Raw genomic sequence first — 20,844 nt, forward strand, 5'->3', positions numbered from 1 at the left:
TACAAGTAGCAGATCAGACTCTTTCCCTAGTGCTTCAGAAAATGTAAGGGAGTGTGTGCACTACTACTTTATCCCTTGTTAGCAATGCCCACTGTCTTCGGAGGATGGGCTGTTCCTTAATGCAATGACTGCAAGTTGCATCAGAGAGTGTTTCCCTCCCCAGGTTCCTTTGAGCCATCTTGCCCTGAAACTGCTGAATTGCCATGGTGCTGAAGCATCTTGGCTTCCTTGCCCATAGCTTCAGATACATTCTGATGCAAACTCCTGCCTTAACACAAGAAATTCCAAATGTGCTTGTAAGATCTGGAAAACTTGTTGCATGGTGTGACTGATAACCTTCAGAAATCCAGCATCCAGGGAGTTTGATGTGATGATCAGCTAGACAAGGGACTGCAGAAGTGGTACCAGTGAATTAGGAACAGCTGGAGACATCTTTGTACAGGACACCACCCAAAATGGATGTGTACAGGACTTTGGAAATGGCAGCATAATTAGTGACAATGAGCAGCAAAAGCCCAATTGGTCAGGAAGAAAGGGTCCTTTGGTCTAACACTACCAGAAGAGAAATCAAGATGCAGAAATCTGATTTCATTGGACAAATTGATGCAAAATACAAATAGCAAACTAAAATGACTTGAGATTGGTCAGTGTTACAAAGCTGTAAATATCTAATGTAAGAGAAGTAGCATCAAAGAGGCTGGGAACTCAGAAGAGAGAGAGATAAAAATAAAAGGACAAGCAGGAAACTAGTGCAGTAGGATTCAGTGGTGGATATGGAATGAATAACTGGATCTGTGAGTCAAAGTGGGTGAACTGATGAGTTGGCTAAGACATTTCTAAATGACAGGAACCTTTAAAATAGGACTTAATGTGCAGAAACTGAATAATGAAGGTTGATGTTTAAAACATCGAACTGAAGAAAAACTAAGTTTCAATTAGTCTCATACAGTATGAGAATTATGGGAATGTTTAAGGCCAGAGTTGCTCATATGGGAAAATGAGGTTTTTCTGGAGATATAGAGAATATATATATATATATATATATATTCTCCTCTCTTTGAGGGGAGGGATAGCTCAGTGGTTTGAGGATTGGCCTGCTAAACCCAGGGTTGTGAGTTCAATCCCTGAGGGGGCTACTTAGGAATCTGGGGCAAAATCAGTACTTGGTCCTGCCTAGTGAAGGCAAAGGGGCTAGACTCAATGACCTTTCAAGGTGCCTTCCAGTTCTAGGAGATGGGATATCTCCATTTATTTATTTAAATGATATGGGAAATCTTTGAAAAAACAAAACAAACACATTTCCTGTGTTTTTGCTCTTATTCAAAAGAGTAACTCCGGGGGATACTGTCAACTTGAACTTCAGTCATTTTAAGAATAAGTTAAAAGTTGTTTCACAAACTGCACTTCCCCTGGCATCTCCCTGACAACTTTTATTATTTTACAACCACAATTTCCGCTTTTTTGTTTTAATTTTGATTTTTTTCCCCTCTGCTCCATCTTGTTTGTCTCAGACAAATAACAAGGGAAACAGACTATAAAGGGCCGTTGTATTTGCATTTTTTCTTTAATTGCTTTCATTTATAGCTCCCTCAGGAGCTACTTGTAATTATAGTATGTACAGAAAATTCTGACATGAGTAATTGTTAAATGGTTATACATGAGGACTATGCTTGAAACTCAGTTTAACTTTAAAGAGGCTTTTCCTCTTTTATTTTTTTAGCTGCAACAGGCTGAGATACTGACAAACTTTGCTTTGCGTTCTGGTAAAAATAATTCCAAAGAACTAGCTGTAAAGGCCCCTGGCCACTGGGCAGCAGGTCCAATACACAGCAGCATGTCTTTTTGAATGGGATAGATTCCAGCCACGCACCACACCCCAGTTCTCTATCCATTCGTATTACAGCAATCAGCAGGAGGAGGAATGGAACTAAGGGCCCAGGAGACAGGAGAATCAAATGATGGGGAAAGGGGAAGGAAGTGAAGGGGACACTTGTCTCCAAGCTCATCCTGTTTGGATGCTTCATAGCACTCTATCGTTCTGAAAATGTCACAAGTGTTCTATGATGATTGGGGGACTCTATCTGTACAATTTATGAATTCTGTGCGAGATTATGAATGCTCTCTCTGTATATCTTTATCAAGCCACCATCTCCATTTTGAGTGTGCAGGCTAGTTGCTTTCTCTTTTGTGCTTTTGCCTCCATGTTGGGTTGAAATTCCAAGGCATAGTGATACAAGGCTGACAAAGAGCATTGGTGGGCAAACTTTTTGGCCCGAGGGCAACATCTGGGTGTGGAAATTGCATGCAGGGCTATGAGTGTAGGGCTGGGGCAGGGGGTTGGAGTGTGGGGTGTGGGAGGGGGTCCAATGTACAGGAAGGGGCTCAGGGCAAGGGGTTGGAGCAGAGGAGGGATATGGGGTTTACGAGGGGGCTCAGGGCAGGGTGTTGGGTTGCAGGAGGGGGCTCAGGGCAGGGGGTTGAGGTGCAGGAGTGGCTCCCAACCAGGAAAACTTGATTGTTAGGGTAAGAGTTGCCTGGCAACAGAGTCACTTGGTAGTTTGAGGATGCTGCTCTAGTAGTCCTCTGACAGAGGGACTGGAAGGTTATAAAGGACAGGAGCTGATTAGGGGTCCTTGGCCATTTTCATCAGCTCAAGCTGAGGGAAGCTGCTTCAGGAGCCTGATAAGGCACAGGGGGATCCTGTCTACCTGAACCAGCTGGTCCCCCAAGAAGGACTCCCAAGGGAAGGGTGACCTTGAGTGAAGGATGTTTTGTTCAGGTTGGTGGTTGTTTTCTATATGACCTGTATTCTGTGTGTGCTTAAATAAAGAACAATAATGTGTTGTGTTATATGCTTCACCTACCACATGGCCCCTTGATGTCAGTGCTGGGTCATGGATAGTTAGCCAAGTGGCACGAGACAGGACGAAACATCAGGAAACAGTCATTTGTCAATACAGGATTAGAAACCAGAAGTCAGATGCAGAAGACAAGGCCGAGTCAGAAACTAGGTATCAGAAGCACAACAAGGAAGCAGAGTCTTTAGCAGCAGCTAGCTGGGATTCTGCCTAGCTGCACAGATGAACTTCCTGTATTCTCCACAGACTTTAGTATGTCTGGACCAATCAGGAATTGGGAATATCCTGTCAATCAGGCCCTCCACAGGCAGCACATCCTGTGGTGTGTGTGTGTGTGGGCCTCTGAGGCTCATGACTTGGTGGGTGTGTCTGCTACCAGAACTGTTAGGTGGCAGCATAGATGTAAGAGATTGGTTTGTAGGCTGTCTGGCCAAGCAGTCACAGCTGGGCTGAGGTGAGAGATGGTAGTCAGTGAGCCGGGTTCAATAAGCAAGAGTCAGGGTCAAAGGCAGGCTGGGATCAGAAACCGGAAATCATAGGTAGTACTGGGCTAGAATCAGGAGGCAGAAATTAGGGTCAGGAGATCAGGAGACAAGGTGAGGTCTGGAGTCGCAGCAGGCCCAATGTCTGTGTGGTTGCCCAGACAACTTCCTGGAGCACCCTCCAGGGTTAAATAGGGTGGTTGGCCAATCAGAGGGCCACAAGGTATTGTCACTCTGGCTCCCTTGGGTGGTACTTCCTGCAGTGCCTACTCTCCACCATGATCCATGACTGTGGCTGTGCATGGCCTCCCACTGGCATTGTGGGAATGTCCGCTATCCTAGGCTCTGCCCATCTGACTTTTAGTCCCTTACTTTGGGGGTGGTTGCCAGCCATGGAATCTGCAAACCCAGGTTCTGGACCTGCTTCTCCTTATACTGTACCACTCTTTCACCCTTTGGGGCAATCCTTCTGCATCGCCTGGGTAGCTTTTGTAGAAAGCCTCTATTAAGTTGGGAGTGGGGAGGCCCAGTTCCCAGCATGGGTCCTCAGGACCATACCCCTCCCAGTCCACAAGTTACCATAATTTCCCCTTTTTGAGCATGGAGTCCAATATGCCCTGGACAAGGTATTCTTCATGGCTCTGGAGCTAGAAGGGTGGCAGAGGTGCTTGCGTTAGGTCTAGACATGGGTTTTCTGTGAATGAAAGACTGCGTGCATTTTGAGTGATCTCGGCAGGCAGAGTTTAACAGTGACAGGGTAGTTAGCTGGCAAATCTGAACTGGTCTTGAATATCAGTGATCTAGTTCAGTGTTTCTCAAAGACTGGTCCGTGGACTACTGCTGGTCCTTGAGATCTCCCTGATGCAGTTTAGGAAGGCAACAAGCCAGTCCGTGGTATCAAAAAGATTGAGAAACACTCATCTAGTTTATGGGATGAACTGTTTGTGTGGAGGTGTTTGGTTGAGAGCCAGACCTTCCAGCCCACCTTGAATTCTGGGCTCTCCGGTCTCTGGCAATCCACATATTTGCTTGTAGGCTTCCTTTGATTCTACCATGTGTTCCTTGCATTCTTCCTGAATGTGGTGGATTTGCTATACTATATCTCAGGCCTCCAGGTTTTGGGAGGCAATTGGGAGCATGGGATGAAAACCATAATTGGCAAAAAAGGGACTTTTGACTGTGGAGACATGATCAGTGTTGTTATATGCAAATGTGGTGTATGGGTGGAGAGGACCGGTAATCCTGATGGCAGTTTGTGAAACACCACATGTATCGTTCTAGCACTTGGTTTACTCTGTCTTGGCCATCTGTTTGGGGGTGGTGCGCAGATGATAAGCAGGTATGGATGTTTAATAGTCAGACAACTTCACGCCAAAAATTGGGAGATGAACTGGGACCCTCTGTCAGATTTGATACATTCAGGGAGCCCATGCAGACAAAAGTTGCATGTGAATAGATGTTGAGCTGTTGCGGTGGCCAGTTATGCACAAGGAATGAAGTGAGCCATCTTAGTCAGCTGATCTACCACTGTGAGTATGGTGATGCATTTATTCAATTCAGGGAGTTCTGGTATCAAGTCCATGACAATCACTGTCCAAGGTCAAGTGGGAGTTTCTAGGGGCATAAAGGTGCCAAGGCATTTTGTGAGTGTAACTTTTGCACAAACACATGTCAGCTCCTGCAACATATAAGTCTGAATCACTGTCCATATCTGGGGGTCACCAAAAAGAGGTGGGAGGTCAGACATAAGGTTTTGGAGTGGCCAAAATGGCTCATTAAGGGGCATTGTGGCATATCCAGAGTATTTTCAAGAGGGGGCACCCTGGCAGGACATATGTTATTCCATCTATCACAGTACACTACTGCCTGGTATTACCATTGGGTTGCTCTGGGGAAACTGCAGTCATCTTGGCCAGCAGGTCGTCTTGCGCAGCCAACCGGATTAAAGTAAGGAGATCATGTTGCACTCTGGTGTTGAGGAAGTTGTGAAGTTTGAGAAGGAAGGGTCTTTCCCAATTATGTTCTCTTCCTCCTTGTAGTATCCCCTCTTGCACAACAGAGTGTTGGCTTTGTTGTTCTTGGTTTCAGGTTGATGAGTCATAGTGAAATCAAAATGGAAAAAGAATAGCTCCCATCGGAGCTGTTGTTGCTTCAGGATCTGGCTTTATATAAATACTCTAGGTTCTTACGGTTGGTGTATACTGTACCAGGCCCACTGAAGATCCAGTCTGGTGAACACCCAAGCAGATTGGATATGGTTCAGCAGCTCTGGGATCAGTGGAAGGAGTATTGGATCCAAAATGCCTCTTGGTTTAGCATCCAGTAGTCTACACAGAGACATAGGGACCCAACTTTTTTTTTTCTATACAAAGAGGATTGAATCCCTGGCAGGACCAGGAGACATTACACAATGTATGAGCCCTTCAGTATATATGGATATACTCAAGGAAGGCCAGAAGTTCCAGCTCCAATGTTGCATAGATCTGGCCATACAGCATATTGACCCTGGGTTGCAGATCTATCAGACAGTCACAGTCTTGGTGTGGGGGCAGTGTGACTGCATTTTTCTTTTAGAAGATGTTGATGAAGTCCTGGTATTTTCTGGGGACATGGAGGATCTCCCTTTTGCTCTCATTAGTGGATGTGCAGATCATGACATGCCAGCCAGTTTGTGCTGAGGATTAGAGGGAAATGCAGAGAACTGATTATAGTGAACTGTAACGCTTCCCGCTGTCCCTGTATTGCAGCTTCTAGCTGTGTGGTCCCTTGCATCACTGGCCTGGGGGACAGGTCCCATCTGTTGTTTCCACAAGATCAGGCATAAGTTTCTGTTGGACATGGATTCATAGAGCCCGGACTATCACTGCATCTATGAAGTTGTCAGTAGCACCAGAGTCAGAGGGCCCATTGTAGAGGAATTTTCCAGGCCTTCCCTGGGATGTATAGCTGAACCTGCACCTGGAGGTGTGGTGAGAATCTTGGGAGCTCAAGAAGGATCCTGAACAGGGCTCGGGGGAGGGAGGAGGGAAGGGCTAGGTGGACAGGGACATAGGTGGAACGGCAGCATGGTTCCCCTCTTCTCTCTTCACTCCCACAGCCAATTATGAATATGGATAGACAAGTCTATGAATATGGCTAAATCCATGAGAGCCTCCAGACCAGATCTGTGATATGGTACCATTGCTGTTGGTGAGCCTTTTCACACAGCTCTAGTCTAAAGTCAGTGGCCTGTTTAGCCCTTACCAAGATCATTGTTGAATTTTGGGCACACTTGTGTTAGTTTAAGGGATGACTCAATATGCTTAAGTCTAAAAGTAGTATCTCTGCTCACAAGATTTGGTGATGGGAACATTAACTTTGTTCTCCTGTGAATGATTTATAAAAATACAAGAGAAAAATATGGACACTAGTAAATGCAGGGGCGGCTCCAGACACCAGCGCTCCAAGTGCATGCCTGGGGCGGCAAGCCGCAGGGGGGGCAGCCTGACGGTCGGTGTGAGGGTGGCAGTCAGGCTGGCTTCAATGGCATGCCTGCGGGAGGTCCGCCGGTCCTGCGGCTTTGGAGGCAATTCGGCGGCGGGTACACCGAAGGCGTGGGACCGGCGGACCTTCCACAGGCATGCCGCCGAATCCACGTTACCAGCAGACCTCCCGCAGGCATGCCGCCAAAGGCTGCCTGACTGCCGGGCTTGGGGTGGCAAAATACATAGAGCCGCCCCTGAGTAAATGAGATGGCTCAATGACTATCTCAGTAATCAGTCTAGTGTTTACAGGGCTTTGGAGTGGAGCCCAGAGCTGAAGGGCAGAGCAGCTCCCGAGCAGTGGAGTGCAGGTTTTTGCCTGGAGCTTGCTCCAAAGCCCTGGTTCATGATGAATATCTATTCACTGAAAGTGCTGCCTGAGCTAGACATGTTATGCTTCCTAATGATCATTTGAAGATAAGATGGAACTTGTAGGGCTGCCCACTTGCTTAAGGTCTGAATGATCTGACATTACAATGCCCTTTATTTGACCGATCAAGTAACAATCAGCAGTGACCAGCCAATTGTCAGGAAAAGGGTATTTATCATGTAGTTCAGTGACTATTTATCGTATAATTATGGAATAGTTATGACTCTACGTGCCATGTAAAATTAAGTGCCTAAAGACTCGTGCAATCTCTGATCCCCTTTTCCTGCCACTCCTTGCAATCACCAGGCTTTCTCCATGTCCCCTGCTGACCACATCTAGAGAGCTCATTGGTCTTGGAGGTACTGAGCACTTTTGCCCCATCCTGCAAGACATTAAAATGTATGAGCAGTCCTACTGAAGTCAATGGGACGAATCACGTGCTTACAGCTCAGCATGTGTTTTAATATTTTGTGGGATCAGTGCCAGAGTATTCAGCACTTGCAGGGTCAAGCTCCTAGTGAGAGAGTGCAATTTGCCAGGCTCCCGGGTCAAGTACCTTTTAGCATGTTCCTGTATCTCAGAAGTGACTATACATTTGCTCTGTCTTTGGGTGTCTGTTGCAGACCATCAACAGCGTAAGACCAGAAGTATCTCAAATAAAGAAATGTTTGGTTTAACACAGGGAGAAATATCAAGTCAAAAAATTAGGTGGATCAAACCATATCCAGTCCTTGTACTAGAAAACAGCCCAGCTAAAATCTTGTAGTTAGTGGTTTAAGGCAAGGACTGAAATCCTCACATTGTGTGTTCAGGAGTTTGTCAGCCTCAAATTTTCAGTTTCTCTCTCCCTCTCTCTTGACTCAGTTTTAGTTGTTTAAGGTGCAGATTTATTACCAGCTGACTTGTAATCAAATATAGATTATACATTGAGCACCGAGATTGATGGAACTACTCAAGAGCATAAAATTAAGTATGTGCTTAAGAATATGTAGGCTCAGAGTCCTAATTTATCAATTATTTCTAAATTATGCAAAGATTGATCTGCTAAATTGCCATGAATAAGAAACTGTTTCTTTCAATATAAATAGGAAAGGCTTTGTAAGAAATGAACTGGTTGAAGTTGGTTTTTTTTTTCTGTGTTTATAGAATTGATTCCAAAGTTCTAAACAGACTAATGCTGATGTTCTTGTCCATGGGTTTATTTCTTTTCAGATGGAGCAGACATGTGATGATATAGATGAAATGTTCAGCAATTTATTGGGGGAAATGGACCTCCTGACACAGGTAAGTAATCTGGTTGACAACAAAGGATAAGAGAAATTACTATAAGGGAGGGAAACAAGGAGAGCGCCTTACCTTCCTTATTCCTCTACAACTACACATTGCACCTTCCTACTGAATAAATACAGGTAGTCTTTAGAAAGTGACTTAAAACTGATTTTCTCTCAATCGTGTTGCCTGCACAACAACAAAAGTGACATTATAGTTGGCTAGAACATGAAACAGCGCTAACATGATATCAGAAGCCTTTTTCAAAAAGTTAATCCAGATTCCTAGTAGACGTAGCCCCAGAATGTCCAATCATTTTGCTAAGGAAATAAGAAGAGTTTGCATCTGAATCACCATGGATGAACACTTTGTGTTTGTTTAAATGAACTGTAACGTGTTGAAGCACAGAATCCTTGAAATGTAGGGCTGGAAGCAGGGCCGGCTCCAGGGTTTTTGCTGCCCCAAGTGGCGCAAAAAAAAAAAAAGCTGCGATCGCGATCTGCGATGCCAATTTGGCGGGAGGTCCTTTGCTCCGAGCGGGAGTGAGGGACCATCTGCCGAATTGCCGCTGAATAGCTAGACGTGCCGCCCCTCTCCGGAGTGGCCGCCCCAAGCACCTGCGTGGCAAGCTGGTGCCTGGAGCCGGCCCTGGCTAGAAGGGACCTTGAGAAGTCATCTAGTCCTACCCACTGTGCTGTGGCAGGACCAAGTAAACCTAGACCATCCCTGTTTATCCAACCAGTTTTTGCAAACCTCCAATGATGAGGATTCCACAACTATAAACTGTAAACTGAGTCAACTATAAACTATGGAAACAAAGACAAAAATGGTTTTTACTAATTTGTTGACTATTTGAAAGACATCTAGCATAGTGACACATCACCACATGTGCCAAAATATGAATGGCACAACACTGATGGCATTAGGGAATATGTGTATACGAAATATTGTTCTGGAAGGAACTATAAAACAGCATGAGTCTTTCTAAACCCAAGACCTTGGAAGATTTCCTACACCAAAACTGATAAGATTGATGAAGAATTCATAGCCAAAAACATGTTATACGCATTAAATTTGTTTTAAATAAACTTATGCTTTAATTGAAATACTTAAACTGTTATCTGGAATTTTGTACGAGGTGCCCTACTTAAAGCCTGTAGTTCTGAAGTCTTTCCTATTTGTTGAATCCCAGTCTGCCAAATTCAAGACCAAACATTTTGTGACACATAATAGGAATTCTGCTTGAAGCATCTTGAAAGCCTAGAGGAAAACATGATTTAATATCACAGTCTTGGCTATCAAAACCACAGCTCTTGGTTCCCTGTTAGCTTTCTGAATTTTTAACAGCTTTAGTTATAATTGAGAATAGGGTCTTTCAGAGTACTTAGTTTCATAGTAAAATATTGAAATATAAAAGAAAAACTACTTTTGCTTTGTTTTAATTTTTACTTCCTCATATTCCCCCTTCCCCCCCCCCCCCTTTTCTTAGAACTTTTTCTAAGGACTAGTTCTTCTAGCTTCCTATTTTCCTAAACTATTCTGTGAATTGTATTTTTTCTTCCCTTTTATTACTGTCTTTGGGCCTTATTCTCATTTATACTAAGGTCTCTATATACCACTCTGGCAGTGTAAACAAGCCAGAAAGTAGATGTAGATATGGCACATTCACAGTGTAAACAGGCCTTAGACAGAAAGGGTCTGATTCTCATTTATACTACCTCTTCATGTTTAATTTTTAACTACTTTTCTGCACTTCCATTGTTTTCTCTTTGATCTGTCTTTTTTTCAATTTGCCTGTACTTTCTCTGTTTTCAGTTTTCCTTTCTGGCCATTATGAAATACCATTTCCTTTCTTTTAAAAAAAAATTAAAACATTTCCTTTATGCATTTGAGTGCTGATCCCGCAAAGCACTTAAGAAAATGCTGAAGGTAAAGCAGGCCAGTAGTAAGTGCTTTGCTGGATTAGGGGCCATGATTGCCATTTTTGTCTTCTCTGTTTTGTATATAAACTCCTTTCTTGATTTCACAAGCCCAGATAAAAGGAATTAATCTCATGTGGTTATTTCCTTCCTTTCCCCTATTCACACCCTCTCTATTTTTGCAAGCGTGAATAGTCGTCATGCAGAAGTGGCATTTTTGAGTTCACGTTTTCAATTTTTCAGCTTTGCACAAGTTCATAAGAAACTAACATTGCGCAGCTGGGAAATCATAAGAAATGAACTGGTAAAAAAGAGTTTTTATTAATTTTTTTTATGGAAAATTTTCACCAGTTTCAGCCAACCTAGTAAATATAAACACTTCTGGAATCATTCAACTGCTAGAGCCAGCTATTTTGTCAGTAGGAATTACAGAGAGGAATCCTTTCTTTGTCTTAATTTTGTATGCTTCTCGTGTTTTTCTAAAGCACCAGTCCCCAACCTGCATTCTTAGGAACAAACTGCAGGCTAGAAATTCTCCTTTTAAAGAAGCCATTCACCCATATAAAACATCATGGAATAAACAAGACCAACACACTAGTATGTGGGTTTCTGTTTCTTGAGGGAAGAACTGAGTTTGTTAGAATAATTATCAGTGTAACATGATCAGTAAATAATGTTCCCTCTAATTTTTTACATCCATGTGCAGAATGAATTTTGTTATGTGCATCAATATGGAGGTGATGTATGGTGGGGGTGAGGCCAAGGGGTTTGGAGTGTGAGAGGGGGCTCAGGACTGGGGCAGAGGGTTGAGTGCAGGGGTGTGAGGGCTCTGGCTGGGGGTGTGGGCTCTGGGTTTGGGCTGGGCATGAGGGGTTTGGGGTGTGGGAGGGGATTCAGGGCTAGGGCAGAGGGTTGGGATGCAGGGGGCGTGTGAAGGCTCTGGCTGTGAATGTGGGCTCTGGGGTGGGGCTGGGGATGAAGGGTTTGGGGTGCAGGCTCCCCTGGGGCTGCAGTGGGGAGAGCGGACTTCCCTCAGCCCTCTCTCACCACAGCAGCCCGGGGCTGGGAGAGAGTGCCTCTCCCTGCCGTGGCAACTCCAGGGCCAGCAGAGAAGCACCTCTCCCTGGTGCATGCCTGCACGGCCCTTGATAGCTGGCCACGTAGCTGTGCAGCTTAGAGGGAACTTAGTAAATATTAGTATCTTAATGATAATTACATCATCAACTCCTTTCTTTTTGTTCCGTCTCCACAGAGTTTAGGAGTGGAAACTGTCCAGCCTCCATCCCCCAAAGAATCTAATAAAGAATATAACTTTACAGTTGGCTTTAAAGATTTAAATGGTAAGTGATTGGAAGGATTATTTAGTGTTTGTGTTTGTCAGCCTTCTGCCAGGTGGAATCGGCAGCAACAAGGGCTGAGTTCTGTATCTAGGAGTCCCTCTTAACAATACAAAACAGAACCAGCTCGAGACCCTACCCAGTAATCTGAGAAAATTTACCACCAGTCCTTGGCACCTCTAAGAGACAATACTTCCCCTCTCTCCAGTACTGAGTCTGGGTAACAAAAGAGAACTTTTAATAAAAGGAAAAGGGAATCAAGCAGTAGTTTGGGAAAACCCCACAACCATGTTCAAAAGCATGCCACCATAAGCAGAATCCCAGCTCCACAGTGCATGGGGCAGTGCCCTTTACCTCAGTTTCCCACTTTGTGGTAGAAAAGTCTGACGAACAAATGTCCCTTTAACACATCCCTCCCCCACCCTCTGCGCATGTGGCTGTCCTTGGTTAGCGAAGACCCAGAGTTCAGAGGTGTGGTCACAGGAGTTCACCTTCTACCCCACAAAGGGTGGGGGGCATCAAGCAATGTCTCTGTGGTTGCAGTGTGCCCTTGCTCCTGGTGGTCATGTGCTGCCATGTTGGACACTCCCTGCCACTTCTGCAATGCCATGTTCTGAGGTTCCACTGCTTAACCCAGGTCTTCAGTGATTTCAGCTCTTAGTGATTTCACTGGGTAACAGGAAACCTCACTGCCAGTACAGCCTCTGTATTGTCTTTCCTATCCCGACATCAGGTCTAAGACCCCCTAGATTTGTTTATCAGTGATTCAGCACTGGTAATTACTGTACAGAAACAATGCCTCTGAATAGAGTCTGATTAGCTGTCTCTAAACACTAGAGAGGCAAAGGTCAAAGGGAGTCTAGGACAATTTGGGCACAGTCCACACCACCAGGTAGCATAGCAATATAATACAAATCCAAGTCCCCATCACCTGTCTTTCACTGCGATTTGGCATCCCTACCGCCTACTTAGAGAGTAAGGTTCAGTTTAAGGCAACCTCCTCAATCAGGGCTGTCTAAGTACAGTTCTGCTGCCCTTTACTCATACAATAAGGATAACCACATGTCATTACCCTTGCACTAACGTGATTTGTAACCAAGCACCAGACAAAGGGGATCATTTTGGCAAAGCAGCTCCACCATGCTGCATACCTGCATACATGCAGAGTAGGCATGTCTATGCAAACATGGTTCCTGAAGTCTTTTCCCCCAGCTCATCACTAATGTCAGGGGAGAGCTCATTCTGACACTGGTTACATCTAAAAAATACCACAACAATGGAGGTGTAAAAAGCTAAACATCCATGATTGTCAAAAGCTACCAATGATTTTGGGTATCTCAATTTGAGATGCCTTAAAGAGGCCTGATTTTTCAGAGCACGGCTATTCAGCACTGTCTGAAAGTCGGGCTTGTGAAGGTATCTCAAGTTGGACACCAAAAAGAGAAATCACTAGTCAGTTTGGGAAATCATGGCCTTTGGGAAATCATGGCCTTTCATATTTAAATGTTTAATGCAGTGGTCCCCAACGCGGCACCCGGCTCTGGCTTTTTTGCCGCCCCAAGCAAAAAAAAAAAAAACCACCAGGGTGCAGGGAGGCTGGAGTGGCAAACCAAAAAAAAAAAAAAACAGGGTGCAAACTTCCGGTGCCACTTACTTGGCAGCTTGCGGCTGCCTCCCCCAGCTCCGCTGGCGAGCTTCTGGGTGGGCGGCAGCTTCACTCTGGCTTGCGGGACTCCCTGCGCTGCAGACATGCCCCAGGCAGTGGAGTGCGTGCCCCGGCTAGCGGGGGGAGGGGTAGAGAGAGAAGGGGGGTGGCCAGGGCTTCCTTTAGCCAGGGCATTCGCCACTCGGCCCCTCCTGCCGCGCTGCCTGCTGAGAGGGCTCCGTGCCGCTCCTGCCTGCAGGTGAATTGAAAGTTGTTGGTCGGCGGGGAGGGAAGGACTCGGGCTGCCAGGCTTGCTGCAGACCTGGCACCGGCGGAGGTAGACGGAGCGCACAGCCCGCTCCCAGCAGCGGGCTCCCCTCCTCCGAGCCGTCGCCCCCTACAGTGGCGCACTGAAGGTCGTCGGCGAAACAAAAAACAAAACAAAACAAACAAACAAAAAAAGACGGCCGTGCCACCCTAGGATTGGGCAGAATGCCGCCCCTTAGAATCTGCTGCCCCAAGCACGAGCTTGCTCGGCTGGTGCCTGGAGCCGGCCCTGGCCGTGGCGCCTGCTGGGGCATCTATGTGCACCCGCATACTGGCCGGCGGACAAGCATCCGCCGCAATGCCGCCGAAAAGCGGCATCGCCAATAGGCGTCACCGCCGAAATGCCACCGAGCAGCATTTCAGTGGCAATGCCTCTTGACCTTGCCGCTTCTTGGCGGCATTTCGGTGGATGCTTGTCCGCCGGCCACGGTCCTTGGTGGCTCGTTGTCCGGCACCCGCCACCTGGAAAAGGTTGGGGACCATTGGTTTAATGAAAATGAAAACTAAGTCTGGTAATGTTAGTCTGACAGATGGAATCCATGAAAGGAAAACAAGACAGTGTAATGCCATTTGCGCTTGGCCCTGGTAGGGAATCTGTATTTTGGGGTATCTCTGTCCTTTTTTCAGTAGAGATTACTAATAAATACGACTACAGCTTTGAGAGTGTTGGAAACTACATAGGTTAGAATATTGTTTTAATGTGTATGTCACAAAAATGTCCTAATTATTACAGTACAGAAAGATAGGACTTGTTTAGAAGTAATTTAGGCCCCATTTTAGGAAAGGGCTTAAATACACGCTTAAATTCATCCCAGTTCAGAGGCATGCTTAAGTGCTTCCCTTGAATTGGGGCCCTACAGTGGGCCAGCCTGGGAGAAATACTCAGCCATACCCAGTTCCATTTGTAGACATTTCTTCAGGGCCCTGCCTATTCTTCAATATACAGACAAAAGAAATATGGAATAATAACAAAAGCAGCAGTTTTGCTCTAGACTGGGATTGTGGGGCTCTCTGACCTCCAGTAACTAAAGGGTCAGGATCTCGCCGGGCTGTGGGAGAGGTGGGTCCGCAGGGCATTTGCTCTCTTGCAACCTTTCGCTGCCTCCACAGGAAAGTGTACTCTCAGTAGCAGGGCTTTGGAGCGGAGCCCGCTGCTGGAGCGTGGAGCAGCTCTGGAGCAGTGGAGCTGCAGGTTTTTGCCTGAAGCTGGAGCAGAGCCGGAGCACAGCTCCAAAGCCCTGCTCAGTAGAGCCCTTCACGGATACACATTTAAACCTGTGGATGTGGATATCTGCAGAAGGAAATCGCTATCCGCTGAACTGCAGGGCTCTCCCAGGAACTGCAGCGGCGAAACGAGCAGAACATGGGGCTGCCACTCCCAGGAGCACCCAGCACCGGCAGTGTCTCCCATGTGGCTGTGCCACCCCCAGCCCCAGCCCCAGTCCCACCCCCGTCCCTTCTAAACAGCTGTCTGTGTGACTGCGTTTCCTGGCTTGGGTCTGTACAGCCGGGCCAGAGGATGGAGCTGGGGGTGGGGCTGGGGTGGTACAGTCGCACGGGAGGAGCTGCCGGTGCAGGGTGCTGGCTCCTGGGACCGGCAGCCCCTGTTCTGCTTCTTTCACCGCTGCGGTTCCCAGGAGAGCCCTGCGGTTCAGGTGATACTGATTTCTATCTGCAGATATCCACATCTGTGGATATAAATTTGTATCCGTGCAGCATTCTAACTCTCAGCTCTCTCCTAGTCCCAGCCAGCCTCATGGGGCTGGAGCCCTCACGGGAATCACATCCAGTCATTAGCTGACTGCTGGGCTTTCCTCCAGAACAGGGCTGGCTGCTCCCTGCCCCTAGCCCTTAAAAGGGACAGACAACCCTGTTACAAAACAACTGTACATAGACACAGCCCTCTAGTTCTTCCAGACTCGCTAGCTCCTGGACTGGGTAAAACCAGATCTTTCTGTCTAATATCTCCCCACAGGATCTCTTAACTCTGGCCTACATTAAGCAATCATAGGAGAAGGTTGCTGACTCAGCAAAAAACTTCAGTTAAGAGAATTATCTCATTTAAGTGTCGGAGTTGAAAACACAAAACAAATGTGGAATGTTTAGATCTGTTTTGGTAAAATATCTTAAAAGAGAAATTGCATGATTTGAATGCTAACTGAACGGGTCCTCAGAGCCCTGTATATTATTATATGTGGTAAGTTACTGACGCATATCGCATAATGACTGATATAGTATGTAGGAATGTGATTTTCAGATATTATTTTCTTATAGCTTAAAACCTCGCAGCTTGATTTCCCCTCACTAACACTGGTTTGACACCTGTGTAACTGCATGGACTTAGTGAAGTTACTCCTGTATAAGCCCCTTGGGATTTAGGGAGCACAGTCCTTTTAAAACCTGGTCCTGAGGCAGAGGGTGTTCCAAGTATAAGCAAGTGCTGATTGGTCCAGAGGGAGCACTGTGGAGAGAGGGATAATGATGGGGGGTGGGGTGTACTGCATGTCCACATACAGGCCACCAAGTGTAACTCTAGCACCCTGGTGGCCAAGGTGGAGTCTGCTTTGCTGGTAGCTCTGGCCAACAAAAGGTGTGCGCTGGAACACAGCAGGGAACCGCCCTTCCACCCCCAAGGCACCTGTTCCAAACCCATCTGGAATAAACACACACACCCTGGGCTAGTACAGCTAATATGGGAAAGGGAAATATTTATTTACAGAGGGATGAATGGAGAAAAACAACTGGGGGAGAAGATAGGGGGAGTGGTAAAACAGGATTACGTTCAACACAAGAACCCATGGGCCCAATGGTACCACAATATAAAAGGATAGACACTGAGCAAGGTGTCTAGACTCAGAGTTCAGGAGTCCTGGGCAGAGTTCCAGTCCAACAGGGAGTCCTGGGCACTCCTGGTCAACTTTGGCTCCAGTAAAACCTTCCCCAAGAAAAGCCTCTGTTGCCTTCGTCTGCCACTCTCTGCAAACCCATACAGAGCGACAACCTCCCCACTTAAATAGGTACAGCCTCCCTCCTTATCCCAGTGCAAGGTCACAAGCTGCACTACTCGTGGCCCCGTACAGCTCTGGGTGACAGGGATGCTAGGTCTGGCTCCGGTTTGTCCTTCTCAGGTGATTCCTTCCTGGCACAGTGCTTCTCCTGACTTCTGTCCTTGGACGTCCCCAGTCAGCGCTCTGTCCCTCCCAGGCTCTGGGCTGGTTCTCAGCTGCTTCATTACATGAGGGCCTGCTGTCTGTAGGCCCTCTTGTCTGGAGCTCCAGACACACACATGCCCCTGTCGCTTTCTACACTACGGACCTTACAGCAGCACAGCTCTGCCGCTGTCCGGTCTCATGTGTAGCCATTCTATGCCAGCATGAGGGAGCTCTCCCGTCAGCATAATTAAATCACCCCCAACGAGCGGCGGTAGCTATATCGGTGCGAGAGCATCTCCTGCCGACATAGTGCTGTCCACACTGGTGCTTTTGTTGGTGAAACTTATGTCGATCAAGGGGGTGTTTTTTTCACACCGCTGACCAACAAAAGTTGTGACAAAAGCACTAGTGTAGACAAAGCCTAAAATACTAATACAGTCCTTTTAGAAAGGAAAGTTCCCTTCTAGTCTATCCTTGAGCATGATCAGCTTAATAATTATCCCCAAAAAACACCTTTTCCGTAGAACCCAAATTAAAATCTCCCTCTTTAAAATTGTCCCTTTTCCCTTAACCTCTACAATTAGCATCCTCCTCTACAATTTAGTTTTCACTGAACTGAGTGCAAACTGTTTTTCATGTCATCCACTCTCTAAAGTATTTTGTGGTTGGGGGCTGGGGGGCGTTTCTTAACAGAATCATTAAATGCACTGGAGGACAATGACTTGGATGCTTTAATGGCTGATCTGGTAGCAGACCTAAGTGAAGTTGAACAGAAGACAGTACAAGCACAGAAAACTTCTTCTCACTACCCACAAAGTGAAGTCACTCAGCCTTCAACAGGTGTTTGTGCTGCTGCTTCTTATGGTTCTAAATCAAATGTCCCTGTTACCACCACTGGACGTTTTGAAGATGACTTGCCCCCTCCACCTCCAGATCCTGTTTTCGACCTCCCACTACCACCGCCTCCTCCTGAACCACTCACTCAGGTAAGCACTGAAGGGATCTTGTACCAAACATCCCCATACCTTGTGCTGTAATTGTGTAGAGGCTGTTTGAGTAGGAACAAGAGAGAATAACCATGAATGAACTTAAATGTTAGCAGTAAAACAACCATAAACTGTTGAATGTTAGAAGCCCATTATAGAGCAGGCAATAACAATAGCTATAGTCCATTCCAACTTGGCATGAAATAGCCCCCAGTGATACTGTTCATAGTTGAATACACATTAGTAGAGTTTAGGAAAGTTTTGATAGCTGCTATATAGAGGCAAAGGTTGCCTTTGGGACCACAAAGCCTGTGGCCATGATTGCATTCTGGCTTGTAAAGGAGAATCTCAGTGTTTCTGGCCCTTATGGTGAGAGATTTGAACAGCCATCGATTAATGAAAACTGATTACTAGGAGAGGAAGCTTGTCACTGATTTTTTGGTTTGTTAGTAGAGAGTAAGGTATTCATGCTGCTCCTCCCACCTTATAGACACCTGCGACTGGCATTTAGGGTCTGTGAAAATCTTGAGTGTAGGTCCCTAGATTTTTGGGAAGGCCCCAGGTTAATTAATTACAGTCCAGGCTGCTGCTACTAATGGTACAATACTAGGGTTGTTGTCAGCTCTGGCCAGCTTCTTGCAACTGCCTTGGCTCCTGTGCTCAGCAGCTAGTGTGACCTCTGGCCCTATGGAGGGCCTGCTCAACTGTGTAAAACTGCAGCATTGTCCCGTAGAACACGGGATTGAGACCGAGAAAGGACTGCATTCTAATCCCAGCTCTGCCCCATCTCCCTCCACTCTTCTAGGTCAATGGGAATGAGGATATGGAGGTAGATATTACCACATCCGAGATAGAAGCCAAACTCGAACAGCTTAATGGAACTAAATCGGGGGGCCCAGATAATCTTCATCCAAGAATATTAAAGGAACTGGCACATGAAATTGCAAGCCCATTAGCAAGAATTTAATGAATCTGTAAACTCAGGGGTTGTACTGTATGACTGGAAAATTGTTAACAGAGTTCCTATTTTTAAGAAAGGGAAAAAAAGTGATCTGGATAACTACAGGCCTGTTAGTTTGACATCTGTAGTATGCAAGGTCTTGGAAAAAATTTTGAAGGAGAAAGTAGTTAAGGACATTGAGGCCAATGGTAATTGGGACAAAATACAACATGGTTTTACAAAAGGTAGATCGTGCCAAACCAACCTGAGCTCCTTCTTTGAGAATGTAACAGATTTTTTAGACAAAGGAAACGCAGTGGATCTAATTTACCTCAATTTCAGTAAGGCATTTGATATGGTTCCTCGTGGGGAATTATTAGCTAAATTGGAAAAGATGGGGATCAATATGAAAATTGAAAGGTGGATAAGGAACTGGTTAAAGGGGAGACTACAATGGGTCATACTGAAAGGTGAACTGTCAGGCTGGAAGGAGGTTACTAGTGAAGTTCCTCAGGGATCAGCTTTGGGACCAATCTTATTTAATCTTTGTATTACTGACCTTGGCACAAAAAGTGGGAGTGTGCTAATAAAGTTTGTGGATGACACAAAGCTGAGAGGTATTGCCAATACAGAGAGGGACCAGGATATCCTACAAGAAGATCTGGATGACCTTGTAAACTGGACTCTGAGTAATAGTAATAGGATGAAATTTAATAGTGAAAAGTGCAAGGTCATGCATTTAGGGATTAATAACAAGAATTTTTGTTATAAACTGGGGACGCATCACTTGGAAGTAACAGAGAAGGAGAAGGACCTTGGAGTATTGGTTGATCACAAGATGACTATGAGCCACCAATGTGATATGGCTGTGAAAAAAGCTAATGCAGTCTTGGGATGCATCAGGCAAGATATTTCCAGTAGACATAAGGAGGTGTTAGTACTGTTATACAAGGCACTGGTGAGACTTCATCTGGAATATTGTGTGCAGTTCTCGTCTCCCATGTTTAAGAAGGATGAATTCAAACTGGAACAGGTACAGAGAAGGGCTACTAGGATGATCCGAGGAATGGAAAACCTGTCTTATGAAAGGAGACTCAGAACTTGGCTTGTTTAGCCTAACCAAAAGAAGGCTGAGGGGAGATGTGATTGCTCCCTATAAATATGTGAGAGGGATAAATACCAGGGAAGGAGAGGAGTTATTTAAGCTCAGTACCAATGTGGACACAAAAACAAATGGATATAAACAGGCCATCGGGAAGTTTAGACTTGAAATTAGACAAAGGTTTCTAACCATCAGAGGAGTGAAGTTCTGGAATAGCCTTCCAAGGGGAGCAGTGGAGGCAAAAGACATATCTGGCTTCAAGACTAAGCTTGATAAATTTATGGAGGGGATGGTATGATGGGATAGCATAATTTTGGCAATTAATTGATCTTTGACTATTAGTAGTAAATATGCCCAATGGCCTGTGATGGGACACTAGATAGGGTGAGATCTGAGTTAGTACAGAGAATTCTTTCCTGGGTGTCTGGCTGGTGACTCTTTCCCACATGCTCTGGGTTTAGCTGATCGCCATATTTGGGGTTGGGAAGGAATTTTTCTCCAGGGCAGATTGGCTGAGCAATATTTTTATACTCCTCCCTGGTCATTTGAAAATATCACCAGTGACTGTACAAACTAGAGACTCTTCCCTGAGGGCAAGGAGAATGGGGAAAAACTGAGGAGAGACAGCCCTGAATTTGGGGAATTGGCAGAGGATCTTGAGGTAAACAGAGGTCTCAGCGTTGCATTAGTAGCCATGATCTCAGAAGTCAGAGGTGGTCACCAACCTAAGTGTAGCCCCTTATAAAGATACATTAGAATAATCTACTCGCGAGGTGACGAAGGCATGGAGAACTGTTGGAAAGTCCATGTCAGAGAGAAACAGTCATAATCTTTATATCCCCCACAAAGGAAAACAGGCACTTCTAGCTGTTACAGTGACTTGGGATTCAAATTGTGCATGATGTGGTTGCAAACCAGGTGGTCAATATGATCCTG

General features: G+C 45.8%; 1 protein-coding gene across 1 annotated transcript in view; it reads left to right on the top strand.

Moving 5' to 3' along the window:
* Positions 1-20,844, top strand: part of APBB1IP (amyloid beta precursor protein binding family B member 1 interacting protein) — a 107,116-nt gene that overhangs the window by 33,653 nt on the left and 52,619 nt on the right. Inside the window, exons 2-4 of the mRNA XM_054017026.1 lie at positions 8,444-8,515; positions 11,672-11,759; positions 17,574-17,866. Coding sequence (XP_053873001.1) covers positions 8,444-8,515; positions 11,672-11,759; positions 17,574-17,866 — 453 coding nt within the window. The remainder of the gene's footprint in view (positions 1-8,443; positions 8,516-11,671; positions 11,760-17,573; positions 17,867-20,844) is intronic.

The sequence above is a fragment of the Malaclemys terrapin genome, chromosome 2, assembly GCF_027887155.1.
Source record: "Malaclemys terrapin pileata isolate rMalTer1 chromosome 2, rMalTer1.hap1, whole genome shotgun sequence".
In the NCBI taxonomy this organism is placed as follows: Eukaryota; Metazoa; Chordata; order Testudines; family Emydidae; genus Malaclemys; species Malaclemys terrapin.